At 38.6% G+C, this 26,634-nt stretch overlaps 2 protein-coding genes across 7 annotated transcripts in view; one reads left to right on the top strand and one right to left on the bottom strand.

The window, feature by feature from the left end:
- Nucleotides 1-5,231, top strand: part of CYTH3 (cytohesin 3) — a 52,977-nt gene extending 47,746 nt beyond the window's left edge. Inside the window, exons 10-13 of one of the 2 annotated variants that reach the window (XM_030001904.2) lie at nucleotides 487-565; nucleotides 647-718; nucleotides 852-1,006; nucleotides 1,649-5,231. In XM_030001904.2, coding sequence (XP_029857764.1) covers nucleotides 487-565; nucleotides 647-718; nucleotides 852-1,006; nucleotides 1,649-1,721 — 379 coding nt within the window. In that variant the 3' untranslated portion in view covers nucleotides 1,722-5,231. The remainder of the gene's footprint in view (nucleotides 1-486; nucleotides 566-646; nucleotides 719-851; nucleotides 1,007-1,648) is intronic. The other variant, XM_030001903.1, reaches the window with a different exon arrangement.
- Nucleotides 5,232-5,890: 659 nt separating this feature from the next.
- USP42 (ubiquitin specific peptidase 42) lies at nucleotides 5,891-26,585 on the bottom strand. Of its 5 annotated transcripts, none has more exons than XM_041120077.1 (17): nucleotides 26,415-26,585; nucleotides 22,441-22,678; nucleotides 21,461-21,661; nucleotides 20,108-20,218; nucleotides 19,836-19,938; nucleotides 19,615-19,682; nucleotides 19,382-19,452; nucleotides 18,761-18,843; nucleotides 16,436-16,547; nucleotides 15,894-16,034; nucleotides 15,585-15,685; nucleotides 14,980-15,118; nucleotides 13,573-14,307; nucleotides 13,096-13,184; nucleotides 10,971-12,455; nucleotides 10,189-10,478; nucleotides 5,891-7,447 (listed from the first exon to the last, which is right to left on the bottom strand). In XM_041120077.1, the coding sequence occupies exons 2-17, from the start codon at nucleotides 22,667-22,669 to the stop codon at nucleotides 7,407-7,409; spliced, it is 3,999 nt and encodes a 1,332-aa protein (XP_040976011.1). In that variant the 5' UTR covers nucleotides 22,670-22,678; nucleotides 26,415-26,585; the 3' UTR covers nucleotides 5,891-7,406. The 5 variants fall into 5 exon arrangements, with proteins under 5 accessions (XP_040976011.1, XP_029857758.1, XP_040976012.1 ...); XM_030001898.1 differs by having other exon boundaries at nucleotides 10,309-10,478; XM_041120078.1 differs by lacking the exon at nucleotides 26,415-26,585 and adding an exon at nucleotides 23,007-25,682.
- Nucleotides 26,586-26,634: the final 49 nt, after the last annotated feature.

Here is a 26,634-nt window from a genome sequence, read left to right as displayed (position 1 = left end):
TCCTTGCACAAGACAGGCTGTGGAGAGGGTTGGTCCTGTTGCTGGAACCCAGTTACTGGTTTTGCTGGTGATTGGCCTCCCTTTGCTGTAGCAGCACTGACTGCATTTCTGAGGGCTGTATAGTATTAATATTTTTGATGCAGTAAACAATTATGGTGGCATGGACAGAGGGAGCAGGTCTGACTGCTAAAGTATTGCATTCATTCTCTGTAAGAGAGGAGACATTCGCAGCTTTAGAGCATACGGTTTTTGTGGCTGGTTAACGACACCATAGTTAATGCTGTCTCAGGGGTTTGATCTTATTGATCTTTTTACGAGACTTACAGTAACATGTTCCTTTAACCTCAGCTCATCTGTGCCTCATCCATTTACAGTTAAGTAATTAAGCCATATTTTGAAAAAACAAGCAAACCTAAATTACTTTCTTATCCATTGTTGAAGCCTTGACAGCAACACACGTTTAATTCAGCCATACCTTTTGATTATAGGGGGAAGAGTAAAAACGTGGAAACGGAGATGGTTTATTCTGACTGATAATTGCCTGTATTACTTCGAATACACAACAGTGAGTATATATTACAGTGAACTTCATTTGTAATCAGGGTGTTTAAGTGGCTAATAATGTGATATTTTCCTAATTTTTTAGGACAAAGAACCTAGAGGAATTATTCCGTTAGAAAATCTTAGCATAAGAGAAGTTGAAGACCCTAGAAAACCAGTAAGATATTTTCACAATATTTTTTTTTAATGAAGATAAGTAAACCATATAGAACTTAAACGTAGTGTTCAATGAAGATGTTTGTCAGTTTTGTTTTGTCTTTTAAATTTATTTCTTCGTTTCTACCCTCCAGAACTGCTTTGAGCTCTATAACCCCAGTCATAAAGGTCAAGTAATTAAAGCATGTAAAACTGAAGCTGATGGTAGAGTGGTGGAAGGCAACCATGTAGTGTATAGAATATCTGCTCCCACCCCAGAAGAAAAGGAAGAGTGGATTAAATCTATCAAGTGAGTTTAAAGTCTTAAATGTCTTTCAGAAATGAAGTGTAAGCTCTTTTCGGAGTAAGATACTAAGAGAATTTGTATTCTAACTTGTTTAAAGAATTCTGATGTGGCAATGTCCTCTAAGATTAATGACAAACTACGTGGGGTTAATGGATCAAGATGCAAGTCTCCTGTTACTGTCTGGTCCTAAGGAAATAGTGCTACTAACGCAAATGAGGAAAATGTGGATTTAAAAAAAATTTTTTTTTTTTTTTTTTTTGAGAAAATGTAAAGCCTTGTGTGAATCGTCTTTAACCCTAATTTTATTAGATTCTTACTTCACCTAATAATTAACTTTAGTGACATGTATCTTAAGCATGTTCACAGTGCCATTTTAAAGTTTCACAGCTTGACTTTATCTTGGAAGTTTATAAAACAGACCCACACTTAAAGAAATAAATAATGGTCAAGATGAAGGTATGAAGTCTTAACAAATCACAACTGAATAACTTCTTTTTCTAAAGAAATATTTGTGATGCTTGGAAGTCAGCCATCCATTATCTTAAGAGCATGGATTCATCCACTGGGAAGAGAGAACAAAATAATTTTAGTTTTCAAAAACTGATATTTGATAACCAAACTGATGATTCCTTTTTCCTCTTCTAGAGCAAGTATCAGCAGGGATCCCTTTTATGATATGCTGGCAACAAGGAAACGAAGAATTGCAAATAAGAAATAGAACATGATCAGCAACTTGTATACCTGCATCAACCTATAAATGAGCATACAGTTGAGTGATAATGTAAAAATTGGACAAAGTAAATGAAGACAATAACTGTAGATTTTATATATATACACTTTACTATGGCATAAAAACTTGGCAAGACCTTTCAGGGTAAATAGTTTTTGGCATATAATTTGAAGTAAGCTTCAAATCCCAGAGGGTGATTATATTGGAACTTAATTCAACTGAAAACATGGAAGCCTTGTTTTCACTTATATTAGTTACAACTCCAGTTTACTTGGGTTGGGAGGGAAGGAAGTCGAGGCTAATAGTAAAATGTCCTTTACCTGTTATTTGAGCGCATTTCCCATAAAAGGAGGAGTGATTATACGACTTTCATCTCTCACTAAAATGCAGCACCAAAAGTGGAGTACAGCATGACCTAGCACTTAGTTTTTCTGTAAGCAGAAAACCACAATCTCAGTATCAGTTTTCAAGTCTTGTGTGTTTCACAGTAAATGAACAGCTGAGTGCAGCTTTCATTTAGGATTTGCTCTCCTACCTTTATGGAAATAGCTTTTCTTCTTCTTCAGAAATACAACTCAGTGGTAGACTGGCAGCTACGTAGTTAACTAGTTGTGCCAAAGGGTTTGGTTGATATGCACTGAAATATATGCAGGTCCCAACAGCAAAGGTTTGAGTCTGTAGACATGACACTAATTACAGATGTGGTTTGATTATTTGCCAGTAGGCTAAAACTCATTCCTGTCTGCTCATACACTCTCAATAAGCAGTAGGATTTAATGACTGGTTTAATCTGCTTTTTATATAGTAACATCCTTCTTATGTTTTAGATATGTTGTAGTTTAATTAACACTGAGTTACTACTAAAGGAGTAAGATGACAGGGCTCGCATGAGTTTAGGCTTTGCGTGTGAAAACACCCCCAAATAATTTCACATGCATTTCATGTGTTTAAAGGGAAAAACCAGGAAGGTGAAATCTTTCTGTAAGATACAGCCGTAGATGGTTAAGCAAGCAGGATTCATTCCTTTGCTTGATAACAAACTTTGGACATACAGAAGAGTTCAGTATTTTTATTACATTCTTAAAGGCGATTTTTCAGATCTGTGCTTCAGCAGTTGAAATTGAAAAAATGAATAGACATCCTTATTTTTGCTTAAAAATTAAGATCTTACACATCGATTACCTAGTGCAACTAAACTCCCCCACAAGCATATGTCTTTTTTTTTCTTTTTTTTTTTTTTTTTTTCTGTAATTTGTGGAAGATCTTTCTGTGGTCCTACAGATAGTCTTTCAGTAATGCGTAAACTGCTATGGTGGATTTTACTACAATGCTTTTCTATTGATAGCGCACCTACCATTCTTAAGGTAAAGCCCCTAATTCCAGAATGGGGGCAAAAAGTGGTTTTTTGGACCCTATTGCTTCTGTTAGTACTCAGCTTTTCACAAACTTGTCGAACCTGAGCCATGCCTACTGTGCCAATGAATGCTTTGAGACCCAGCACTTTGTCAAGGTAGTTTTGCTTGTTGGAGTTACAACAAGTTGGTAGTTTGCTTGTTAAGTATCTCTGGATACATTATAGGGAAATGTGCTGCCCTTGCAAAACCACAGACTGACTTAGTTGATCTGTTTCAAACCTCCTTTTAACTGTAAGGGAGAGTCTGTTTCATTGTTCCGTCTTACTAATTTGCCTAGTTTTGCATGGGGTGTCAGCCTGTGAATGTTTTGCTTTATTGCATGTTTGCAAGAAAGGCCGAGAGGAAAAGAACAAAGTAAACTTTTTTACATCTTAAATTTTCCCCAGAGTGTGTGGAATTGCAGTCTACTTGGATGAATGTTCAAATCCAAGTACTTTCAAGGGAGTAAAACTCAACCAAAGGAGGTAGAATCCTTGAATAAGTATCAGTGTGGAGACATCTTTGCTTAATGGAACACACTTAAACTCTTTATAGAAACTAATTAAGTTGTATATCCTATGTTTGCAAAGCAGCGTGATTATAGAGCCGCTAACATCACTTGTTTTGAGTCTTCTGTTCCACAACATCAAGTTTTGTTTTCAAGCAATGCATACATACATCAGTTTTAGCTTTGGACAAGTAGATTTGTAATACCAATAGTGATAAGCCAGAATCAGTGGTACTAATGAGCATAAAGGTGAAAAGCAGCAAAGAAAGTATTTCTGGAGAAATGTGAGATTACAAAAGCATTAATAGGCCATGAAGCACTTTTGTATCAATTCTTATCTTCTGAAATATCACCTTCAAGAAGATCTATTTATTTAACCAGGTGAGGATGTCTGCCTAATAAGCATGAAGGAAATGCCTTGAGAGTTCATTTGCTGTATTTAGTCTGAGGTTCTTATATCCGGCAGAAATAACTATTTAGAGTAACATGTAACTGAGGATATTATAGCAGGAAATATATTATTTCTTAGCATTAAAATGCGACATCTTAAACAGCTATTTGTGGTGCTCAATATATCTATTTAATTTACCAAAGCGAATGGAATAGCATTCTTGTGTGTGATAATATTTGATTTCAAATGTTCTTTGTAACAGTATTAACAGGGAGTGAAACTGGCCCAAAATTTCCACTGGCCACGAGGCCAGTAAAACAAAGTGGCTTGTGAAAATTTTGGCCAAATCAGGTACTATCCACGAGGGTGAAGAAAAATCTCTCAACCTTTCCCTTCTTATTGGGCTTCAAGTCCAGGGGTAGCTACTAAGAGTAGCTGCTCGGTGGCCTAAAGCAGTATCTGTTATGGTTTGGCCATGCTGAGGAAAAGTCCTCTGGGGACAACAGACTTCTCCCTTCCTGTTGCACTGAAACTTGCGTAATTCTTCAGCTCTTTAACATTGCCCTTTACAACTACAGGGGCCAGCGAGAGCCAATACCGCTTCTGCCACGTGCGTGGCTTCGCTCAGTGTCTAAACCATTTGGCCACTAACATCAGCCACGTTGCCAGTGCAATCTAGGGAGAGAACTGTATATAATACTTAAGCTCAGCTGGACTGACTTAAATTTTACAATATTCTGACAAAATAAGCTCTATGACACTTAACATTTTGAACTGTTTTAAACTGGTACAAAACTGAACCTTTGTAAACTGAGCAGCATTTATAATGCTTCATATAGAAAAACAATGCATATTTTTAAAATTTATTACATATCTATGTAGATATGCTTGCTGGAAAAGCTAGGTCTGTTGTAGACCAAATGCTACAAATTAAGACTTGTGGCTTACCAGTTTCATTTCTATATTTTCTTGGAAAATGTTTCTAGCTAGAGTTTAAATATAAAATGTAAATACTGTACAGATATGTATTGATTTAAGTATTACTTGATGTACACAAGTGATTTGCATGACAAATACTCTGTATCAATCATTGTTAAAAATGTGATGTTCTATGTAAATCCACTGCAATATTAATGTTTTCAGTTATCATTAAGACCTGTTGCTTAAATCTGGAGATTTTCTCAAAAATAAAGTGTGAAACTATACTGTTGCATAGCTCCTCATTTACCAAGATAGATGGGAGGCAATTGCTGATTTTTTTTTCTTTTTTTTAAGAGATTAAGGTTCAATTTTACAGCATGTGTTACAACTGCTCGTGTAAGTAAAAGGCCTCTTTTCCCTACCTTTAGGCATAGTAATTTAAATTATCAGGTTTAAATTTTCAGAGAGAAAAACCTTCAACTGCAAAATAGATTGTTTTGTAAAGTATGCTACAACTATGAGTGTTACTCCATTAAAAGGTGGTTTCCCTTGAGAGCCACCCTAAATTAAGGAGGTATTTTGTCAGTTTCCTTCTGCGAGTTTCAGTCAAATGTAAGTAAGTGGGGGGTGGAAATTGGATCTCAGCTCAGGTAGCTTAATTAGACCTCCCCCAATCAGAAATAGCTAATGCTGCTGCAGTTGTGCAGTCTGCTTCTCCATAGCTCTAACCTGAAGCTGTCACGAACTGCCCTCCCTCTGTTTACTGCATATTAGCTAGTTCAGGCAGTTGTTGCTTCAGGAGCTCTTAATCAAGGTACAGCAGTCAACATTTAAACTCCTTCCATACATTTATGCCGGAGTTATTCATCAGACAAAAGACAAGACACCAAATCTTGGAGCCAAAGGACAAAAGAGGAAAAAAAAGCCAGATACAGGAAAGGTATGTGGTTTCTTTGTCATGTTACTTTATGTAACTTCACATAACTGTTGCCATAGGAACATTATGCAGGGTACACTTGTGGTTTGGCTTTATGGTGTTCTCCATGTACCAAAATATTACTTTTAAGTATTTAGTAAAACATTAACCTTGCTCCTTTTTTTTTTTTTTTTTTTTTTTTTGTGTCACACACAGTAAAAAGCTACTGCTGAGCTTCCACCCTGTTGCCTGGTTTTGGAAGCTTTTAACTTCAAAGGAGAAAGCCTTCTGCATTCTTGTCTAGGCAGCTGAAGTTCCAAGTTACTTATCTTCTCTGGGTCACAGCGACAGCATCTTCTCACCTACCACTGAAAGGAAGATCTGATTTCTTGAGTATCAAACACACTCTGAAAGCTGTCAATTCACATGACATATTGCATGTTAAATAACTCAAGTAAAACTCAAGTAAAAATCCATTTTAACTTTGCTGTATTTATATACTATATAAATTTTACATGCTATATATTTACAGTGGGGCAAGTGCTTTTTATCTTTAAAAAAACAAAGATCAAACTTTAGACATCTCTGAACAACACAGCTTGTATAAACCAGACAGATTATTCAGATGAACTGTATTTAATACAGGTTCCCCACTCATCTCCTGATGCAGGACCAGTGAATAATAAGTGCATCACAGTTTGATAGCATTTAATAATAAAAATAAAAATCACAGTATGAATTTGTCTGTAACTAGACACTTTAGAGAGACAAAACAGACAACTGAGACTTAAGACAAGTGACAGTATATTAAGAAAATGTAATAAAAACATATGGAAGAGTATACAAATAGTCTTGAGAGATACATTCAGAACTGCATATTCGTTGTTTCACAATGTTGAAAACCAGAAGATTTTCTTCAGATCTTGAATATAACTCAAATGTGAAGTAAATTAGTTTCTAGTGTCAGACATCACAGAAAAAAGATGAAGCTCTTGCAAAATTCTAGTTATTTGAGAGCTTGTGAAATTTTAAATAAGTCTTTAAATTAAATATACAGACTGTCAGTTGCAATTTTTATAATTCCTGGTCGCTCTTGCACCAGATGTCTAACTTGGAGTAACATTACATGAATAACATAAAGTCAACCTGAGTCTGTAATTAAGCAGCATTTGAGATGGTCTATTCCAGGGCATTATCTCACATCAGTGAGATATTTATGTGGTAATTTACAATGTTCAGCAGTTGTAAAAAGTTTCCACCCTTTTGGATTAGAAGTATATTTTAAAAAAGAAAGTCTCAAGTTAAAAACTAAAAAAAAGTTCTTTCATGGTAAAATTCTGTACAGAAATGTTAAGCACCACTTATGACTGGATTTTGTCTTGATGGTAATCGGTTTGATAATAAATTTTAAGTTTTGATGGTCAATATTGGTAATGTCGGGTCTGGTAAAAAGTTGTCGGGTCTGATGGTAAAAAGTTGTCGGGTCTGATGGTAAAAAGTTGTCGGGTCTGATGGTAAAAAGTTGTCGGGTCTGATGGTAGGTTTAGTTTGGGTATTGAAGGTTTCCGTCAGTAAGTTCCGCATCTGAAAGACAGAAGGAAGCAATGTCACTCCCCATCGTGACTTTCAACATAAAACTATGTTGCAGTGGTTTGATTTCTGAGAGAGAAGTCTCAGACCTGCACACAGCTCCATCTGCTCTATGACTACAGCTGACTCGAGAAGGCGGCTTCCTCACATTTGAACTGACCGCATTTCAGTTCTGTGCTAAGATTGGTGAACGGTACAGAGTATTAGGACAAAGCTCTACCTGCTTTAATAGCAAATGGTAGACCTTAGGTAAATGAAATTTAGTTGAAGTTTTGCCTAGATAGCATCCTTGTTTTACTAACAAGCTTAGGGTCAAGCTGACTAAATCTTACCCACAAAAACAGAAGCCTGCAGAAACTTGCTGGAGAGAACATGTAGGAATGTAGGAAATTAACTGCTTTAAAGCTGCTCCTTCTCCCATACTATCTGGATTTTTCTTAAATGACAAGTTATCACTAGCCCTTTTCATCCATATTAATTTATTCCAAGTAACTTGAGTGCTGGTGAAAAGTTACAACCTAACAACTCCATCTCAGTTGTTCCTAGCCTGTCCCTAGCTTGTTTGAGAGGTTCAATACTCTCTAAAAACACACAGCCAAAGTGGCCTTTTTTGAGATTAGATTCCGTCATTCAGAAAATCCTACTTGAGACCCATTTTTTTAAAAAAATTGACCTTCCATGGGATAAAGCTAATTAACATCCAAGGATTTGATGAAATACTAAAATTCTCAAGACTTAAACGAATTGCTTTTCACAGCCCTCACGTCCCACTCGTGTTGCAAGCAGCATACCAAAGTGGGGTACCGCCATCGTATTTATCAATGAACATCTCTTTCACCTACATAGCCCAGTAATCTTAATGCCCTTGACTTGTGTAATGAGATGCAAGACATTTACTTTCTTACTATACTTTTGACTGGTTTAGGGAAAAAAACAAGTTTGCCATCTGCTGGCTGGAGAAGTCACTAAAGCCAAAGGAGTATTAGAGATGCATTTTCTTCTGTTCGGTTCCTGATTTATCAGCTAGAACTGAGACACTTTTAGTGCAGTAAGAATTATTTTGACATCAATATCACAAAAAGGTCTATTTTTACAACAGTAGTATTTGAAAGGCCTCAATTCAGTCCTCCTTAAATTTTCCTTGTTAAAGAGATACATTCTTCTTGTAAAATTTGATATTTGTGAACAATCAGCTTTCCCTCCATACTGTATTTTCAGAATAAAACTTCTGGTTGTCTATGTCCTAAAATACAATTGTTGTTCTTCTACAAGTGCAATTCCTCTTTGTCTTAAGCAAACTTTTCAGTGCAAGAATCTACCGACTATGGCAATTTACCTCAATGTGGAAACCACGTAAAATTTTTGAAAATTGAAAGTATCTCCCAAGATTAAACTTCTCCAAATAGTGAAATGCATTCAGCTGTAATGCAAGAAGATGGATTCTTTTGTTTTCTATGCCAGAATGATGTTTGCAACACTGGGCTATTAATGAACAGGATTGCCACTATTAACCCAATTCTTAAATTGTGGGTAGGTATAAAATGTAGAAAATTTAGAAATAAAACTTGCATTTGGTTAGTGAGCTGTCTTCTTCAGGGATTACTTCAGTTATCTGTAAGAGTGAAATAGATGGTTGGGGGCGGGTTGTTTGTTTATTAAAAAACCTGAGTAACTGGGACTGGCATTATATCAGATAATGGGCATTTGAGAAGGTTTTATTTTTCTAATAAACACTTCTGTTGAGAAAAATTTCATGGGAAATGTCAAATTTGATTTTAGATGTTGAATTTATTGCAGAGTGCAATCTTCATTGCATAATTCTAGAGCTAATTAATTTAAACCGTATTATCTACTGAGAGCCCAAGTAAGGACTGTGATAAGCAACAGCAGAGTTTAGCGTAAATTCAGTCAGGCACTCAAGTTTGTATTTAGTTTTTTTTATAACAAGCACCAAACTGACTTTTTTTAATATTAAAAATTGGGAAAGAGCTATTTCATTAGCCCACTTCTCTGTATTTTTAAGCCTATACTAACAAAAAAACCCCACAAGTAAATAAAAGAGTGGCAGGAGTTTAACATACTCTCCAGGTATTAAATTGCAAAGCATCCTCTGGAGGGTTAACAACTGTACTTAGGAGAAGGCAGATCTACATCTGAAAGAACAATATTTCAGTATTATCACCAACTTATGTTACTCTGAATAAGCAGTCAGCACTGTTCCTATGTTCCGAAATAGCTGAACATAGTATTTTATTTAAATCAATTACTCTGGCAGGTTTTTTTTTTTTTAGGTAGATGGTGTTTCACTACAATATTACTAGCCTGGAAGTCTCATATCATCATCTTCCATCTTGACTACTGAACCTCCTGTCTACCTGCTAGATGATTTTTCAAGATACAGCTGCCCAAGGTTTTTTTTCCTAGTTAGTTGGACTGAATTCAATAAGGCATGTTGCATCTCTCCCACTTGTTCGCCACTGAACCATCAGATCAAATTAAAATTACTTGCCCTTTAACCCCTTTGCAGTTTTATTTCAGACTTTCTTTCCTAGCAGTCATTTTAAAATGGGGAAAAAAACAAAAAAGCCTATCAACTTTTTTTTATATTAATGCAGACTGTTCGGAAGCCATGATATAAAGCAGAGATTTCATCACACAAACATGTTAAGACTGTTTTAAATAATAGTGTCTGTGTGACCAAAAAGGAGTCCTGCAAACATCCTGTGGCCCTGTACCTTTAACATACTCATTGGATGTGATGGAGCTGTATTTCTTGCTTTCACCTGCACCAGGCTTCCCTTCCTTGTAGGGCTGTTTACTGCCTTGCTTTCTGTATTGCTCACATAAATAGTCACCTGGAGGAGAGGATTCTTCCTTCTTCTCCCGAGTTTTCTTCTGCAAATGAGGCTCTAAATATTCCAAGAAGCTTTTTAGTTTCTTAATGTGTTTCTTCTTTTTCTTCTTTTTCTTATGTTTGCGATTGTCATTATCAAAGCGGAGTGCAGAGAAATCCAAATCATAAAGTCTGAAGGAAACATGCAAGTTAAAAATAGAAAAACAGATGTGGCACTTGATGCATATATAAAACGTTATTTATTTTACCACAGGTGATGACTTGCAGTGTGTCAGTTATTTTGTGGTAATTTCTGCACATCTAACTTATTTTAGATGCAGCAAACTTAAGCCCTCAGATTGAAGGACAATAGGTCCTGGTTTGTACACAAATCATTAACAGGGGCTAGGTGTGGAACATGCGGAATTAAAAAAAAAAAAAAATTGTTGTAACCTAATCAAGAATGGTGTGCAGATGTGATTTGAACTACACGGTCCAGATCTAGTGTTCTAACACAATTCAGCAATATCCTTCCTATCTTCACTTGACCAACCTAATGACATGATCCCCAGCCAGATTATGCTATATAAATAACATAGAAACAGTGAAAAAAAGGCAGACATGAGAAACACCCAGAAAAGAATTAGGAAAAAAATTGCTGATTATGCTGGAATCCTTGCTTACTTGTGATCCTTCTCTCGATGTTTATCTTTGGACTTCTTTTTCTTCTTGACCTTCTTATATTTTTTCATTCTTTGGTCACCTGTTTTTCGACATTTCTTTTCTATTTCGCTTCCGCTTCCTTCTGTGTGGCTATGTTTTCTTTTGCCATTTCTTAGTTTTTCTTTTTCATTTTCCCGGGAAGAGTCCTCAGAATTTGCATGAACTGACATACGTGGAAATGCATGCCTTTCCCGAGAATATTTTTCGGATTGCTGCTGAGGTACTGAACAATGATGTAAATTTGCTCTGTGGCTGCTAAAGTGATGTACATCTTCCTCTCTAGAGTGAGGCCATCTGCTTTTGAAATGATAATCCTTATGTGACCTGTTGTAAGTTTGACTTGATTTGTCAAAGTCTTTATCACAATGAGAGGACTTTCTCTCTCTACCATCTCTTGTTCCATGAGAGGAATAATAATCATTGTAGTATCTGCATTTTTCCCATCTCCGTGGTTCATCTTGATAGTATCTTTCTCTGCTCCAAGTTCTCTCTCCTTTGGAATGATAATACCTATTCCTGTCTTGTTCTGTTCTTTCTCTGCTTCGGGATCTATAACGAGAATATTTTCCTGAGCTTTTGCCATTATTTGGACTGTTTCTTTCATTATGGGAAGATCTGTACTTGCTTTCATTGCAATAGTCCTGCTTATGACGATTTTGCTTATTTGTTTCCACACTGCGTGAGCTCCTCCTCTTGTGGGAATGGTCATCTGTTTTGCTTCTGGTTTGCTTCTCCTTCTCTTCAGTGTCTGAGTTTTCTCTTTTCTTTCGGTAGTGCTCTTTGTCAGTTTTTTTAGAGTCATATATTTTTTTCTTATATTTTTTCCTATGTTTATCTTCTTCACATTTTTTGTTACCCAGTCCCTCATTTTCTCTAGAAAATTGGCTCTCCAAAACTTTATCCAGCTTTGTAATAGAAGAGTCATTAACAGGTGGTACCTCTACATAGTTATTAGAAATGTCCTTTGTATCTTGGCATTTATCTGTAATATCTAGAGATGCAAGTTTTTTAGAGCTACATTCAATGTCAGACTTTATAGAGGAAGTTTGCCCTAATTTCTCTTCGCTCTCAGGAGACCCTTTGATGTACAAAGAATTTTCTTTTGAAATCAGTTCAGGTTCTTTTGATCTTCTTAGTTTGTCTTTGTCTCTACTGTCTTCAGACTCACACTGCCCAAGGAATTCATCTTCAGCGTCGAAGGATTTTTTCCTGACCTTGTGCTGACCATTAATATTGGGATGCACATTATCAGCTTTTGCTATAATACTTTCAGCAACTTCTTCTTTGGTAGAAATGGTTTCAGAATCTGACTGAGTAAAAAGATTCTCAACCTCACAGCTAAAGTTGGAAGGAACCTTCCTGGATTCTTCATAGGCAAACAGTGCTTCCATCACTACAGTTTCCATAAAAGCATCATTCTCAGAAGAATTCTGAGGTCCAGGGACACTGCACAAAATAAAAACACGTTTTTCACTTGAAAAAGTCCATATAAAAGATGAATGTTAGGAGTGAAATCCCCTTAAGTAAAAAAATTGGGGGCTAGTGGAAAGACATTCCCTTTAGAAATCTATTCTTACACCTTCCTCAGCTCCCAGAGAAGGTGTTTTTCTTCTCTTGATTCTGCAAGTATTGCATTAAAAAAACAACACCCAACACATCTGTCATCCTCCACTTGCTGCTCTGAATCCTATCAATAGCCAAAACCACTACATTTGCTCTCCCCCCACAAGAAAAAAGTAAACACGTGGATTTCCCTCTCTCCCTCAAATGGGAGAGCAGATGGTGGCAATTTACATTCACACATCCTAGAATGGAAAAAAGGGGAAAGAGGAATAGAAAAAGTACTCCAAACAATGGAAAAAAATGGAAAACCGTTCTATGAAGAAACAGAAGTTTTCCAACAGGCATCTAACTGTATTTAGTATCAGATTAATACATATTCAGTGCTGCTGTTTGTAACACTAGACGTACAGTGTGGAATTCTCTGTACTGATTTAAATCTTTCTATTAAATAGTATTAGTAGACAGGTAAAACAATGATACATTTGTATGAAATCTTGTTTTAATCAGAGTGTACTCATTTTACCTTATTTCCTCTGCCAAGCTGTTCAACTGGCTGTATGTGAGAGATTCTAAGATTATGTCTTGAGGAACCGGCGACAAAGCTATAGGCATCTACAATTAAAACACAGAAGTTAACAGACAGAAAAAATACTATCCTTAGTAGAAAACTACTGTTTGCAAATTTTTACATAGATGTTGAACAAGATCACTTTGAGTTATATGCGCTATCCCCATTTTACACACCACCGCACTCACCCCCCCCCCCCAATATATTTATGAAACATGTAGTATTATCTCAGCTGAACTTCTCTGAAGTTGACATGTTCTCGTATGTCAGCTCAGCTCTGCAAATTCTAATGGGATAATAGCACAAGATGTTATGATGAAATTTGTGCTGTGTGTTCTCTTGGTATTTCACATGAATTAGGAACATTATAATGCTCCCGAGTACTTAATACATCATAGGTGAGAAGTTCTAGATGGAATAAATATAACTCACTGTTTCAAGCAATCCATTTGTTTTAGAAAAGAAAATCTCAGAAGGTTTAACAGGTTGGACTTGGCAAGTGGAATCATCAAGTTTCAGTCCATTTTCTTTAGATTCATTATCTAAACTAATAGCACCATTTAGTGAATCATTTTTTGGCAGCTCATGCTGGGATCTTTCTTCTTCAGCATTCTGACAGGAAGAATGGGAATTCTGCAATGTACGGACCACCTTTCCAATCAAAATTCCATTAGAAGATATTATGTTGCAATTCCTTTTAAACAAGCCCTTCGACTCCTCAGATTTTCCTGAAGATTCTGCACCATAAGGGACCATGTTATCAGAGCCGAGTTTAGGATTTCCATTCACTGCTGGCTCAACAAAAATTTCATCAGGAACCTCCTGTTTGGAAACGTTAGTAGCAACTGACATTGTAGATGCATTTGAGGTAGACTCTGCTGCAGAAGAATTTGTAATTGTGGATGAAGGAACAGGCTTGCTTAGATCCTCATCCTCCGCAGCACTGCTAAGACAGTCAGGTTGTGACACAGTCTGACGTGCAGGCAATTTGTTATGAATACTGATAGTGATCTTCTGGTTTTTTGATGAATCCGTATTTGAAGGCCTGGTAATTGCCCAGTTTTGAACACAAGCTGTTGGCGGAGCTGAAGATGGCCTTTTTAGGGTGACGCCAACAGTATTTGGATCCTCTTTTAGGGGTCCATTTCCATTTAAACGACTTGAATTCTGTATTTAAAAAGAAAAGATTGGAAGATGGATATGTGCAAACACACCAGCATTTAAAGTTTTAAAACATGAAATTCTCCTACTAAATATTTCTACAAATTGCCTCAACACCTAAGAAGAAGAAACACCCCCCTTCAAATACAAATGTTAAGTCCAACAAGTGTGTTTAATTCCTGCTTTTGGTTTACTGCATATTGGTATCAAATTAGCATCATTTTTGAAACCCACCCGAACAACTTAACATTGACTAAAGCTATTTCCAAATATATTTATTTTCCCCTTTAAACATTCCCTGAAAAGACCGGAATAATTGTTCTGGTACTCAGGAACAACACAATTGGTTTTCACTGTCTCAGCTAAAGTGACGCTGATAGGGGGAAAAAAAAAAAAATCCTTTTTTTATTTATTTAAGCGTTAATACACTACTTAAATCCAGAGCATAGCTCTCAGTGCTTTAGAAAGCTGAGTTGGAAGTATAAAGTAATGAAGTAGCAAGGCTGCACAATTTAGGATTAGCCACTGTTTGAATAATTGTGGCTGTAGCATGAGGGCTGTGAAGAAAGCCAGTGTCAGAGGGAAAATAAAACTCAGGTGCTAAAAACAACAACACCCCCCCCCCACCCCCAAAACCCACTATTGATTTGGTGCCATTATCTGTCCCCCTCAAATTACCTTAATCATATGAGGAGGAAGTCGTGGTCCCATAAATCCAGCCTGCTTATTATTAGCCCCCCGCTGACCAAGGAATGAACGGGGATAAGACGGTGCTGGCAAGTAAAAAGCACGTTCTCCAAGTGTCAAATCATAGCGCCTTGGGAAAAAAGCAGTGATCTTAGTTTAGAGTTTTTCTTTCAGCCTATTCTTGGATTAAACCCCATCCTATAATTTTATAGAAGCAGTTTATATGACACAGAAGACATATACAGAAGACTTAACCAAGACTACAAACTGAAAATTAGATAATGGTCTTCCTACAATGACTATCCTTTTCAGAGCAATAACTCATCCTTACACCATCTATGGCCTTAATTTCTCCTCTTTTCTAAATTAGCCAGCTACAGAGAGCAGATGTATAGCAATGTACACAAGTGCAGCAGCTGAAGCTGCTGCAAGCAATGGAAGACAATAAATGACATGGGGAATTTCAGGTCAGACAGAACTGAATTACACAAATAGTAGTCTTTTCCTAGGACAGAAACAAAAACACTTAAAAAGAAGAAAAATATCAATAACAGGATAGTAAATATATTCTGAACACATTTAGTGTTTGTTATTACCTGATATAAAAAAGTACATAAGCCTGCTGATTGAGAACTGTTTTGATATCAGAAAGGTCTACTGAGGCATCATTCATTCGATACCAAAGTCCATTACCGGCCTGTAAATAAAGACAATGGTATCTTTAGATGAATTGCATGTTTTCCAAATGACATCGCAGATAGAACACTACAGAACAAAACATACCAAAACAAATCAAACAAAACATATAACGCAACCTTTTCCCCTAAAAACAGGGGTTGCCAGTAACATCTTAATTTCTTTGTCAGCACAGATTTTACCCTGTTAGAAAGCAAGCCGATATCTACCTTTATGAAGCAGAGATAGTGTCCCGCGTTACAGTTGAAACCACTATGTACAAGAACTGCATATAAAGCATAGATGAGTGGTTCTCCAATTGATTGGGACATATATGCTCGAAGATCCAAATATTCAGGATATTTTACATCCTAAACACAGACCAAGAAGATTAAAAAATTATCCTCCAATACTTCATGGAATAGCCTGAGAAAAATGCTTCTAAAAACACAGACTAGGATTATATTAATATATTTTTTGATTCATTTAAAAATACCTATTCTCATAAACAACATTTAACATTTTAAGTTGCAGAGAAATGTTTTCTACGGAATTAGCTCTTTAAGAGTAAGGTATATTCTTACGGTTACACAGGAACTTCATCATTATTAAAAAAGAAAGAAGAAACCATAGTTGTTATATTGACTTTTCTTGGACTAGTTATTAGTCTACAGTTATTGCCTGCAAACGTTAACAACTTTTAAAAGAGTATTCATCTTTGGGAAATCTCCCATTCTAGGAAGATAAAGTAGCATTACAGCTGTAAATATACCTTGTTGATCTTTCCACCTGTAAAATTTGCAAATCTCTTCAGTGATATTGTGAGAACATTGGAAGAACGATGTATTGTATACCTCTTTGATGCAGGAACCATCTTTTTACACCTTAAAACCAAGCACAGACAAATGTTTAACAGCATATTCTTCCCCCCCAAAAGTCAAACAAGTTTTCATCTCTCTGACATGCTTATGCTATTTGAATGATATTTACTTGCATAATATGTTTTTTCTTTTCATAAATCCATACACTGCATTTCAGGTTTGTTAATAGAGAGAAGATAGCAGGATATAAGAGGACAGCTCTACAGAACAAAGAATAAAGGATTTAGAACATTATCTTTTGATAGCCAAACAAATGTCTGAACATGTATCTTTGTTATGCCAAAAAGGTAAGGCTTCCCAACAACTCAGCGCGAAACTGGACTGGGAATCTCTCACTAGAGCACACCACCAGAATGTAAGGCAAGGTACCATTTCTTGTTACACCAAAGTGGCTAATTTAAATGTGTCCTGGATACATTCTTTCAACTTTCTGCAGGAATGCCAATATTAAAAGTGGAACAAGAGAGTCTCAGTCCTCAGGACAAGAAACTGCAAATAATTTCCAAAATGGATCATATATCAACGTAAAAAATTCACTGGAAGGAAACAGGCATTCTGCAGGAGGGAGACATTGGACAGTAATAAGTCTGTGTATACTGAGGTTGCCTGGAAAGACACTGAAACCATCTGCAGTCTTCCCCCCAAAAATTGTTAATTGTAAGTTTGTTGCACTGCACACTCAAAGGTAGGACATACAGAGCAAGCCCTGAAATTCAACCACTAGCACAGAGAAGGAAGGACTGAAACATGTCAGTTTACATCATCAAGAAAAACACTGTTGATGGTTAACAAATAGAAAGAATTAAATAGCCTCTTTTCAAATTCTGATGTCAAAATACAAGGCAGATAATTCCAAACTGATGGAGAATGCCTATGAACAAAAAAAGAGACCCACCCAGAATAAGCAAAAAAAAAAAAAGAAAAATTTTATAAAATTCTATGAAATTTGTAATTAGATACAAAGTTTTGAGGCAGTAATCTTTGTTAGAAAAGTTCATGGTAGAAAAGAAAAGGAAAATGTCAATTAGGAAAAACTTAAAAGTAATAGAATAGTTTACCAGCAATGGAAAAGATACTGTACATATGCTAAACCTTTCTTTTTAAACTCACAAAAAGACTGAAACTTCTGGTTTTACTTGTGACTAAACCAATCACACCCCACATTAATGAAGGATCATGCAATTCAGATGTGAAGTGCTTATTACAGTTATCTTATTCTTCCTCAGCCAGAATCTGTAAACTATGAGAATTCTTCACACATATCATGTTGTTTGCTAGGATCCACAGATTAAAATGAACCTGGGATTAAATTGTTGTAATAGCCTATTGGATGCTCTTTATTCAACATCTGCGTTCAAATGTACTAATTAACTTATAGACTTCTGACAACAAAAAGCAGGTATTGCATTTTTCATTTAGGAGGATCAGACAGGAATGTTACAGAACCAAGCCTGGCGGTCTTTGCTTTTCTGAGTTTATGTTTGAATAACAACTTGTTTTGCTAAAATATCTTATACAAATGTTCAATGCTCTTACATACATAGAAACACTTTACATATTGATCAGCATGTAGGACATCTTAACTCCACATGCTTTCACTAAGCGTAGGTTAGGTTTAGGGTGGCTTGTTTCAGACGACAGTAGCCCGTAGGTTTTACAATTCAAGAACTGTGCAAGACATTGTTCGATGAGCCAGCAGAGGTTGCTAATGTTAAATATCACCGAGTCTGTTCACATTCATTAAGACCCAATCTGACTTTGTTTCACAGTGAACACTAGGACCTTTGGGAAGCTGATGTTGCCTCCCACCCCACATCGTTGTCTGTAGTTCTGTGCGTCAGCTCACCACTACTTATCGGACATGCCTTTTAACTTCTGGCCATATGAATATTTCAGTGTGCAACTTCACACTTACGAAGACTGACAAACCCCAGTGTAGACAATACTAGGAATAAAAGTCTAATGTGAGATAATGGCCACAATTCTTATATTTCCAAATATTCAAACAGAAACACAGAAATTACCCACTTAGAAACAAACATTTTCCAAGCTTTGAATGATTTCAGTGTATTAGTTGTATAAACAAAACTAAATGAAAGAACGAGAGCTGTGTCTCATCTTATTTCTAAACAAAGTCAAAAGATACCTTATGCTCCAAGTCATGCAATACATTAAATGTGTATCTTGTATTAAGATGTAATTAGTAATAATCTTACTTGCTACACTTATAGCTATTTTCACCGTCCAGTTGTTCCGGTTTCACAAATTGTTCTAGAGCTCTGGTGACAGATGTAACTGCCTGGATGAGTAAGAAAGTAGAGCAGTAAGTCACTGGAAATGCAAAATTTCGAACACTCACTAGTAGTTTACAAGAGAACCTTGCTAGTTCATACTTAAGTGACCTACTGTGAACCAGCAAACACTGTGAAGGAGGCAGAAACAGAGTACGCTGAGCATTTACCTCATTTGAAAATGATTCTGCTTCGAAATAAATAAATTTTGCAATGCCACGGAGAGCATGTGTGGTATGCTTTGGCATCAACAGTGAGAACAATCAAACCCATCAGTCTAACAATAAATGTATATCAAAGTAGAATAATCGGAAGTATGGAAGTATCACTGTTGGAGTAGATATAATTATTATTTTTCCAGCTTAAATCTAATGCAAATATGGAGACCATTTACATGGCTTCCACGGAAGAACAAAGTCCAATCCACTCCCATCTACCACCAAGCTCTTTTGCCTTAACAGTATATGTTTTTAAGTAAAATGACTTTATTTTAGAAAGCTCTACAAGTCTTTACACATCTTGACCCATATTAACAAAACATCTTACCTTTATATCCAAAGTAATATCGAGGAATGGCTCATACGTATCCGAAACTGCTTTGCAGTTCAAGCACTTTACTGGAATCAAAATACAAATGCTTAACAATATGTGAAAGAGACTAACTGTGCAAATTTAAATCACTAATATGTATTACTTCAGTCAAACTACAAACTCCTTTACTACAGACAGACAAAAAGACACAGACCACTTCAAAGGACAGTAATATTTTTAAAAAGTACCTCGGGATCTTAGATATCCTCCAAATATTTGATAAATAAGTGTGGTGGCTTGAGAAGATCTGTCCAATCTGGAAAGAAATTAATATCAGACCTCAGAAGAAGATTTAAGGCACGGAGTTCTTCTTTTTATGAAAACCAAGGACATAGATTTTAATTTATGATAGTAAATAAAGGAGTAAGAGGGGCTAGAGAACATTTAAAGTTAATTTGTTTATGCTTACTTGGTGCTTCCATTCAAGCAAGCTTTCTGCAAAGCATCAACAGTGAAGCATAAGAATTCATGTGCGTCCTCTTGACTGCCAAAATGGAAATGTTTTCCTATTCCTAATAGATAAGAAGGTTATCATATTTATCTCATAAAATGAAAGAAAACTCGTATTTCTAAAATCTCTCTTCTTTAAAGAATCAAAATAATTTACATGCATCAAATAATTCTTTGAGAAATAAAAAAAATATATAACCCCCCCCCCCCCAAACATCTAAAATTACTTACTTTTAAGGCCATTGATAACAGATGTAGGTTTGATGGCATTATTAGAGCAACACAGGACCTGGTTAATGTGAGTTTCCATAGTGCACATCATACAGAAACCTTCTTCATGACCTGAAGAGTGAAAGAAGAAAGCATCCCAGTCTAGTCAAATATACATTGCTACAAAAAAACATTAAAAAATAATAATCTTTAAATTATAGGTACAATGTCCACTCTCCATGCTACATTGTCTTCTCCTAAGGTGTCAATATGCCAACAGTTTTGTGACATTTTATTACACAGAACTGTATAGAATAAAAATGTCGATTAAGTCTGAATTAAAGTGCATTTTCTGATAAGAAATCTAAGTAACTATTGCAATGTCTTTTTTTTTTTTTTTTGCAGGTTGACAGAAATGTGAACTCCACAGGCTGCAGAATATATGAGGAAACAATATTGACATTGATGATACAGCACTAAGAGAGAATGTGTGTTATTTTCAGCACACTGCTGTTAGGTGAGCTACATGACACAGAGCTAAGAATCCTCCGGGAGAAAGGAAAGAGTAAAGTAATGTACATATTAGTATTTCTGCCCTCCTTTTTTTCAACAGGATTCTTAACTGAAATAATTTTTATATATGGTAAGAAAACACAGTTAAATTTCTAGGAATAAATACTAAGATACCAGACTAGAAAGCGCACAGGTGCCTTTGTAAAAATACATGTATATGGATATGAAAAGAGGCTCCTAGGCTTAAATAAACTCAAGTATAAAAATGAAATTTAAACAACACAAATTCAAGGGTTTGAAAGATACAGAATTTTATTTAGAATAAAATCAGTCTAAATTTTAACACACTCCCATATAAATTTCTATTTGAGTTCATAAGAGATTAGCTTATAGTGCTTCCTAGGGTGTTGGGTTTTTTTATTATTAATGGGTCAACAGTAAACATATCATTTATCGCAGTATTAGTGCATTACAGTATATAGGCTGCGAAGACTAAGAATCTACAATGCCAACGTCCTGAATTTTATCACCTTTCTACCAGCAGGAAACCCAAATGCCAAATGTTCATCAAATGCGTTACTTTACAATGCACTTCATTATTCACATGAAGCAAGAAATGATCTTTTTTTGAAGTTTTACCATGGTGCATTAAATGAACAAATGCACTTTATATGCTATTCTGAGCCTCCTGTTAATATAATCATAGAATCATTTAGGTTGGAAAAGACCTTTATGATCATGTTCAAAGCCAGCTTCTACAGAGAAAATAGAACAACTAAGGGTTTTCTTCACAGAATCACTATTGTTCTTTCACCTTCAGAGCTGTCCAACAGATTTATAATAATGTTAGAAAGTACTCACATGACTGGGTGTGTTCAAGAGAAAGCATGTAATTGGCGAGAGGAGGCGTGTAGGTCAAACATTGTAGAGTAGAATTAAGGAAGCATGTGTTGCCGAGATTCTGCAGTCCAACTCCAACACTTTGTGTTTGTTGCCAATCCATGCAAATTTTCTCAGGTGGAAAAAGAATCCTTTGTGGTGGGGCAATTCCGTCATTAACAACTGTAAGTAAATTATATTTTAAAAGAGATGTATTGTTTTTGTTTTAAAAAGGATATTTAAAAAGTAGCATTCTTCAGGAGCACCCAGAAGAACCAACTATACTCCAAAACACAAAAACATTACAATGCGCAGCTTTAACAGTGCCACTCAAATTTGCTGGTCAACACACTGTTTTGGACGATAGTTTATTCATCTGTTTTAGTTCTTCTAATACAAGACAAACTACCGCTCTGATTTTAGTAACTTTTGCCAGGTTTCTTTCCATCTGTAGTCTTTAATCTGATTATTAATTCAATTGTTGTTTTTTTCCTAATTGTAACTTAAAACCGCAAACTCACACTTGTATGGTAATAAATATAAGTACTAAGACAGAAAAATAGGCAAGTAGCTAGCACAAAAGGTAACCCTACAGATATCAGATGTCTTCCTGAGCAGCGTTTTCATTCAAAGGCTTGTGAATAATGGAAGCCATGAATAGCAATGGTAAAATGTACTTTTCTCCGCGTAACAGAGAAGACCTGGGTAAGCCTGTGTATTACAAAAAACTCCCCATAATGGACTGTAAATAGATCAAAACTAAGTTACAAATAGTTTGTAAATAGATAAAACTATTTCAACGCCAGTCCCTTCAGTTGCCTTAGGGGGTTCACAAAGTTGAAGTCTATACCACTGAAGTCTTTACTCGTCATAGTCCCATTTTATAGCAGTGGAACAAATAAGAACTGCATTTTCTACTTTGGTTTTTAAGAAAAAGAGGGGAGGACAAAAGACACACTTACCTAGATCTCTTTGGGCAAAAGGCTTTGATTTTTGAGATGATCTACAATAAATAGCACCTCCAGGTCCTTTGTCCACAGAGACTTTGTTTGGATCTTCTGCAGGTGGCACCCGGCCCAGATTTGCAGTGCGTGACGTCATTTTTTTAGTACGGGGTTTCTTAGATTTGTCAGACCGCCTTGAAGATGACTTTTTAGATTTTGAAGATTTTGGCTTGTTAACTATGGTCATTGTTCATATCTGTAACAGAGGCAAAAGTTCTGGTTGACATAAGAACGTCAAGAAGCATTCCAGAAAGAAAAGGAGAAATCCTGTCATTTAGTCTCAAGTAACTTGAAGAGCTAAATAGCTGATAAGAATGATAAAAATAAGCAAGCATGCAAACAAACAAAACCCCTACCTAAACCTGAACTTACAAAGCAGAATTTTCCATCAAAACTGTATAATATTCCTTTTAACTTCTGCAGAGCTGGTGACTGATGACATTTCTTACGCTTTCATGGATTTTAATCCATTACAGTTATGAAAACCTTTTTTTTTTTTTAAAAGGAGTTGTGAGCAGTAGCACCTTCAAGTGCTGGCCTGTTGAGATCCAGGAGGAGCCGTTTGGCCCGTCTTTTCACTCCTAGGAACCACACACTCCTGGGAACTCTGAGACACAGAGAATGGGATATAGCTCTGAGAAATCTTGGGAAAGGAGAGCAACACCTGTAAGATTATTTATGCCTGGGTTTCATCTGCCCCTCCAAGAAATATTTGTTTGGATACAATTTTGGCAGCAGTACTTGTGGTATTTTGCACCTATCACACTTACAACTCTTAGTATCAATCAGAGAGTTGAACCAAAAAGCATCTTTTTCAGTTCTACTTAGGTAAAGTTGTAGATTTTTCCCTGGCAAAACAACAGGGGAATTTAAGCTATAAAAAGGAAATGCTGAATGTAAAAGAAAGCAAAACAAACCCTTAGCCCCCAAGGACAAAGGCAACAACTAATATTAAGTCCTTTTTAAAATGCTGATTAGGTTGCAAGATGATACCTCTTTAATTATGTGTAATTGTGTGTGCGTAGTAAGCTGCTGAGTAATTACATGATCAATTGTCAATTTCTATACATAAATTTTTGCTACTATCTTACTATAGGCACATAGGGCATTTTTAAGTTTAGGGAAACTATAAACTTTACTGAGGCTTTAAAAGCATAGGCTGCTTTGTTACACTGAAATAACTGGGAGAACAAAGCATAAAGCAGTTTCAGATTTATGGCACAACTTGATTGCTACTGATAAAACTTAAGGTAGATTAAACAAAGCACAGTAAATTAGAGAACTTCTAGTCCACAAAAGACAAATTACGTGCAAAGCCTTTAATTAGATCTTTTTCCCTTTAAATTTTCAATTTAAAATCCAGTCTGTACACATTTTCCATTTCTGAGAAGATAATACACAAAAGTAGAAAAATCCCTCTCATTTTACTGAGAAATGAAGACATCCTTGTCCATTTGGAAGGCTAACGCGACAGTTGTTGGGCTCAATAATTTTCAGATAAGATCCAGTCTTCAAATTGCAGATACCAGTGGCATCTCCTTTTTCCAATTGAAAGTGAAAGTTTTTCAACAATGTATTTAAAACATATTTGCGGGACAAAAACCAGAATCAAGACTGCAGTGAAAGGCAAACAGAAGAATATTGTCACAAAAAAAGCTTGAGCATTGTTGACCAAGGAGGTAAGCCTCACGTATTTTTTAGTTTATTTTTGACAACTGAGTGATACATTACCAGATATCAAGCACTATACAACAGCAAATATCAACGCTAGTAAGAATAAATCAGATCCACCACTTCCTCAAAATACGTCAATATAAGTCTTAATTTGGACATAACGTCTCTTTGACAAAGAAGCACAAAAACTATGAACGCTGCTATTTTTTCCTCTCCCATTGTTCCATTTACATACAGATTCCGTTCCTATACCGCTGCTGAACATAAATTTACGCTGTCACTTGTCTTGAGTGTTATTTCCCTACGTGGATCTCACAATAGACTTTTCCCAGTATTTGGAGTTTTGCATCAGCGTTGTTTAGATTGTTTTCAGCAGTCTCATCACAAAACACATCAGTTATGACTTGGATCTAAATATTTATATTTGGTCTCCGCTTTGCATACAATAAATCACAGCTCAAGAAGGTTTTATGCAAGATCCCATTCACAAAACTGCATTTAACCAGGGAGTAGCGATTACGTGTATATCTCATTACAAAACAAACATTTTCGGCGGCGATCGTAGAAGGATAACACGCACGCAGAAAAACACCTAGGTAGAACTAAGGACTAACAGAAAACTACTATAGCGTAGATATGAAGACCAGGCACGCTCACGTCTCTAAATTACAAACTCCACTTCCACACCGCAACGCTACCGTAAGCCAAAAAAAAAAAGGGGGGGGGGGAAGGAAAGGAAATGAAGAAACACCCCAAACACACACACGCACACGCCACGCTAGTTTTACTTTCATTAAAAAATAATCCAGCCACCAAGCCGGGAAACGCGAAATTAATTATCACTTTACCCTTAATTGGAGGCCAATTACGTACGTGAGGCACGGAATAACTTTAAATACTCTTTGCCCCGGCGGCGGGGAGGCCAGCAGAGAGTTTCCCGGCCGTCCCGGGGCCGCCTCAGCCCGGGGCCGCCGCTCGCTCCGACGGACCCCGGACCGCGGCCGCGTCACGGCCCGTGTCACAGCCCTCCCGTTCCACGCGAAACCCACCGTCCGGCTCCGGCGCCCTTTTGTTACCAGCGCTGAGCCGGAGGCACCGACCCGCTCGCCCCCGGCTCTGCCTTTCGGAAGCGGCTTCGGTTCCCGAGGACGTCCGGACGCCGAAGGGTGAGCGGCTGCTTTCGCGGACAGGCACACGCCGCGCCCGCACGCAACATGTCCGCGCCGGGGAGCGGCCGGAGCCCAAACGCGCACAAAACAAAACCGACCCCGCCGCGCAGGCGAGGCTGGGGCGGGGGGGGGGGGGCGGGAAGCGGCTCCGAGGCCGGCTCCGCTTCTCCTCGCCTCGCCCTTCTCCCTCCAACTCGCGCACCGCCCCGGCCCCGCCGGGCCACCGCGCACCTCGGCCCCGCCGCTCCCTGCCCGGCTGGGGGCAGGCCCAGCGGCGTGCCGCGCCGCCTCAGCGCCCGCCCTCCCCGCCCCCTCTTTACCTTTCCGGGCCCGAGCCCGAGCCCGCACCTCACCGGCCGGCCGGAGGCAGGACCGCGGCAGGCATCGCCCAACGGCGACTCCGTGCCCATGGCAACGCGCCGGGGGGGGGGGGGGGGGGGGCAGCGGGAAGGGGAGACGAATCGAACCCGGACCCTCCGAGCGGGAGGGCGGCAGGCCCCGCGGGGAGCCGCCGCCTCGCCGGGCGGGGAAACAACGCCGCTCACGTCCGCGGGACTCGGGGCGAAGGGATCCCGTCCGCCCTCCCGCCGGCACCGGGACGCGGGGAAGCAACGCCGACTCCCCGCGCCGGCAGGAGCAGGGAAGGGAGAGGCGGGCGCCGGCGGGACCCCGGCGCCTAACGGAGGAGGCGGGCGCGGAGCGGAGGCATCGCGCCGGGCGCCGCCGCGCCGGGAGGGGGGCCGGTCCCGCCGGCCCAGGGGGTGGCGGCGGCGGCGGCGGGGCTGGGTCCCTCCGCCGCGTGCTGGGGACGGCGCCCCGCCCCGCCCGGGAGGGGGGTCCCACCCCCTCCGGCTGCCCGCCAGCCAGGAGGGCAGCGGCCGAGCGCCCGGCCGGCGCCCCGGCGGGGTGGGCTGGGCTGGGCTGGGCTGAGCCGGCTGCTCCCGCCGGTCGCTTTCCCTTCCCTTTCCCGGGCCGGCCCCTCCCCCCCCGGCCCATTGATTTCCAGGCAGGGAGACGCACGCGGCGCTGCCGGGCTTTGCCAGGCCGCCGCCAGGCCCGACGCTCCCCCCCCCCCCCCGGCCCCATTACCTGGCTCGGCCCCGCTTGACTCGGCGCTGCCGGGTCCCCCCCTCGCCGCAGCCCCCGCCTCAGCCCGGCCCGCTCCGCCTACTGTTACAGCCCGTCGGGGAACAATGACGTCCCTCCGCCGGCCTCTAGCATCCGGGGCCCGGCGCCGGCCGGGCAAGCGGGCGGGGGGAGGAAAGGAGGCGGTGGCGGCGGCGGCGGGGGGGGGGGGGGGAGAGAGAAG

Source organism: Aquila chrysaetos, chromosome 25, assembly GCF_900496995.4.
Source record: "Aquila chrysaetos chrysaetos chromosome 25, bAquChr1.4, whole genome shotgun sequence".
Taxonomy (NCBI): domain Eukaryota; kingdom Metazoa; phylum Chordata; class Aves; order Accipitriformes; family Accipitridae; genus Aquila; species Aquila chrysaetos.
Note: the sequence above shows the minus strand (reverse complement) of the source record. Positions and strands in the feature narration are given on the sequence as shown.